Below are 3,663 nucleotides of genomic sequence, written 5' to 3'. Positions count from 1 at the left end.
CCTATCCACCTATATCCTATCCTAATCCAGAATGCATTGCAGGTGTGCATTGCACAAAAACCAATGGTATCCTATTCGAGAAGTCAAAAGAGTTGACCTGCCAACGTCAGCTTCTGCGCTAAGCAAATCTTCTTAATAGTACCATCAGAATTACATTCATCGTTGAATGAGGTGAATAAATTTTCAGAAACCACAATAACAGTAGGAGCCAAAGCGTATTATCGCTTCATAGAGCTCTGATTGGCCCCAGGTGACCAAGTCAGGTCTGATTTGTTCGTTCATCAGATCTTTGAAAGTGTTTCGGTGGATACTTACTGTCGTCCTGTTTACGTGTGACACAAAATATGGTATATAAACGTCCTCCGCAAGAGCGAAATTTTCCCAGTGTGCGGTAGTGACGCACAGTATACAACACTTATGTTTCTTTTGATTTGCTGGCTCCACCAAGAAATGACAAATTGCGAGCGTACATTTTGAAAATCTTGGCAAAACTGCAGGTTTCAAGTACGAACACATGAAGTGGACTCTCTCAGATACGTACATTTTGCCTATACGTGAACTAATGCAAACATTTCGGTGGAGTCCCGGCTTAGGCCACCACATTAGGCGTGCGCGATCCTCGGGCGTGTGAGTAGCGCGGGCGCCGCGCGTGCGTGCCTCGAGCGCGTCGCTTGCACTCTTCACACATGCCGCAGGGCAGCAAAACGCGATGTTCACGCAGCGCGCTCGCGACGCCCGCGCTACTCACACGCCCGAGGATCGCGCACGCCTAATGTGGGGTCAGCCTTACCATAGTGAGTAAGTGAAACTATCCTACCCTATGCGCCTGCTGATGATGATGACTCATTTCATCATCCATTCAGCTATTCCCCAACTATGTTGGTGTTGGCTTCCAGTCGCCGAATCTGTTCGAGTACCAATATTTTGCTTGGAGCGACTACCTATCTGATCTCTTCAATCCAGTCACATTACAAGACATTTATCCATGGTAAGACTGAGAGACTTTCTGGCTTCTGATTAGTCACAGCAGCTGCAGAAAATGTACAAATGACAGCTTTGTCAGACTCATACAGACATACGCATATAGACATAGATTATAGCTGTTTCCTGTGAAAATTACTTACGCACTATACGTAATAATTTTCCAAATTGGCTGACTAGATCCAGAGATATTCACAACGTCACAAACTTTACTTCTTTTGTTTAGATAAATGGTCACATCCACAACACAACCTTGATCATTGAATCTATGCGACTGCTAAGTGCTAATCCTAATTATACTGTCACGTGAAAGAATGCACCTACGGGATAAGTAGTATTTTGACGATTCTATATTGCCCACGTAGACGAAGTTGCGGGCAACAGCTAGTAAAAAATATAATTAAACACAAAAATCAATACACAGTATTTTAGTTATTTAATATAATGTTATTAGCTATATTGATGAGGACTATAAAAGAAATTATCATCGTGCCAGAAAAGGGTGTGTACAACATTAATATTTGAAGGCTATTTGAATGCGCTTGTTCAGGCGTCGGAACTTCTTTTTAAGAAATCATCTTAAGGCTAAGGGCTCTACGTGATACTCCATGTTTATTAACTTGCACTTCTGTGTAACGTTCCCCACAGTCTACATTCACAGGCCAGTCACAGTACTTTAGAATGGCGTTAAAGTAAAGACCTGGCGGACAGTCCATGGGGTATGTTTGACCATTCACACATTTATAAAACTGACTGCAATTCTCGTGAGGAAGTATATGTCCATTGGTGATGCCAGAACACGGCAAATTAGAATCATATGCTTCTTCTTCATAATTTGTTTTGGTATTTACTGGCACCACCCTGGTACCACAGTTCACGTTATGCGGCCAATCACAGTATTCCTTTAAAGGGTTGTAAAAGAGATTCAATTGGCAAAATAAAGGAATCGGTTTACCTTCATAGCACTTGTAGAATTGATTACAATTTTCATGAGGTATTAACATTCCTTCAGTATTTTTACTCGCGCAAATTGAAGTTGCTTGAATAGCTTGACTAGGCTTAGGCTCACCCTGACTATGGCCTGAACCACTACCACTTTCGATAGTATTATCGTCAACTTCGGCACTATTGGGACTATCAGGCTTCGTCCTTTGACCACATTCGACGAAAGTTGGCCAATCACAATATTCTTTTTCTATACTGTACAGCAGATTACCAGGACAGGTTTTCTCAACCGCACGGCTATCCTGACATTTGTAAAACTGATTACAACGTTTATGGGCAAGCAGCATGCTATCAGAACCCTCAGCGGTACAAAGAGCCATAACTTGGCTGGGCTCACTAGGGACACCATTGAATATTCGAGGTGTACTACTATCCAAATCATTTCCATCGCTATCTAATGTCCTTTCACCACAGTATACATTCTTTATCCAATCACAGTTCTTTTTTTCTAAGTTAAATAAAAGATTTCCCGGGCAAGTCAAAGTAACTGGAGACCCGTTGGTACATTTGTAGAATTGATTGCACCTCTCATGGGCAATTAACGCTCCATTAGAATTTGCGACCGAACATATTAAAGTTGCATTATTATCATCACTGACAGATATTTCATTTTCTTCATTGTTGTTGCTATTATCATCGTAACGTGTACTAACATACTTGGTATATTTCTCATCAACAGTAATTCTCTCTTTGCAGTTAACGTTCCGAGGCATGTCACAACGTTCTTTGAAGGGGTTGAACAACAAATTTGATGGACATTTTAAACCTACTGCTTTTCCACGTTTGCACTTATAGTACTTGTTACAATATTCGTGAGCAAGTAGAATACCTTTCGAACGTTTAGATGAACATATAGCCCTAGCAAGTTTGGCATAAGATTTTCTGGCTTCAATGTCATCGATAGATGGAACAGGCTGTGCATTATAATGTTTTTTTCTCCTAACTGATATTTCCATAGATGGACTGATAGTTTCTTTCTCTGGAATAATTCTTTCACCACACTCCACACTTTGCGCTTGGTCACATTTTTCATTTACAGGGTTATATAAAAGTTCTGGTGCACATTTCAATGATACTGGCTTACCATATGAACATTTGTAAAACTGATCACAGTTTTCATGAACTATCATAACGCCGTTCGAATCTTTAATTGCGCATATTAGTACCGCATGGTTAGGATTATTGCTATCTAGTTCCTCAAACGGATCTGAGCGAGTTTCTGATTCTTCTCTTTTCGTAAGACACTTTTTATCTTGGTACCAATCGCATCTTTCTAGATCAGCGTTAAATTGTAGCCCAGATGGACAGAACCTCGGAATCAAAGTTCCGTGATAACATTGGTAAAACTGGTCACATTTTTCATGAGGCAAGTATTTATCTATACTAGTGTCTTTTGGACATCCATTGTTGAAGAAACCATATCCGTCACTGTCTAAGTCAGCCGCAGTTAAAGCAATAAAAAACCACAGCACCATTCCTAGAAAAAAATAAAAGTATTGTTCCATTACAAAATATTAACTAATGAGCATACTGTGATGTGAAAAACGCTGTCATTTAAATAATCCTATCATAAAACGAAAACGTTATTCTTTTTATTTTTAAATGAATATTCTCTTGTGTTGTGTTCCTTACCTGCTTTTGACCTTAATTTCATCATTTTCTCTTCGATTAACAAAG

The 3,663-nt window shown here is 39.9% G+C and overlaps 1 protein-coding gene across 1 annotated transcript; it reads right to left on the bottom strand.

Annotated features, from left to right (window-relative positions):
- Nucleotides 1-1,441: 1,441 nt before the first annotated feature.
- Nucleotides 1,442-3,461, bottom strand: LOC110373832 (uncharacterized). The gene has a single exon (XM_021331205.3). It carries the CDS (start codon nucleotides 3,459-3,461, stop codon nucleotides 1,548-1,550), a length of 1,914 nt encoding a protein of 637 aa, XP_021186880.3. The 3' UTR covers nucleotides 1,442-1,547.
- Nucleotides 3,462-3,663: the final 202 nt, after the last annotated feature.

Source organism: Helicoverpa armigera, chromosome 17, assembly GCF_030705265.1.
Source record: "Helicoverpa armigera isolate CAAS_96S chromosome 17, ASM3070526v1, whole genome shotgun sequence".
NCBI lineage: Eukaryota > Metazoa > Arthropoda > Insecta > Lepidoptera > Noctuidae > Helicoverpa > Helicoverpa armigera.
This window is presented reverse-complemented; position numbering and strand designations above follow the sequence as displayed.

What these genes read in the sequence shown, in the direction of transcription:
- LOC110373832 (XM_021331205.3), bottom strand. Translation starts at nt 3,461, where the DNA reads ATGGTGCTGTGGTTTTTTATTGCTTTAACTGCGGCTGACTTAGACAGT.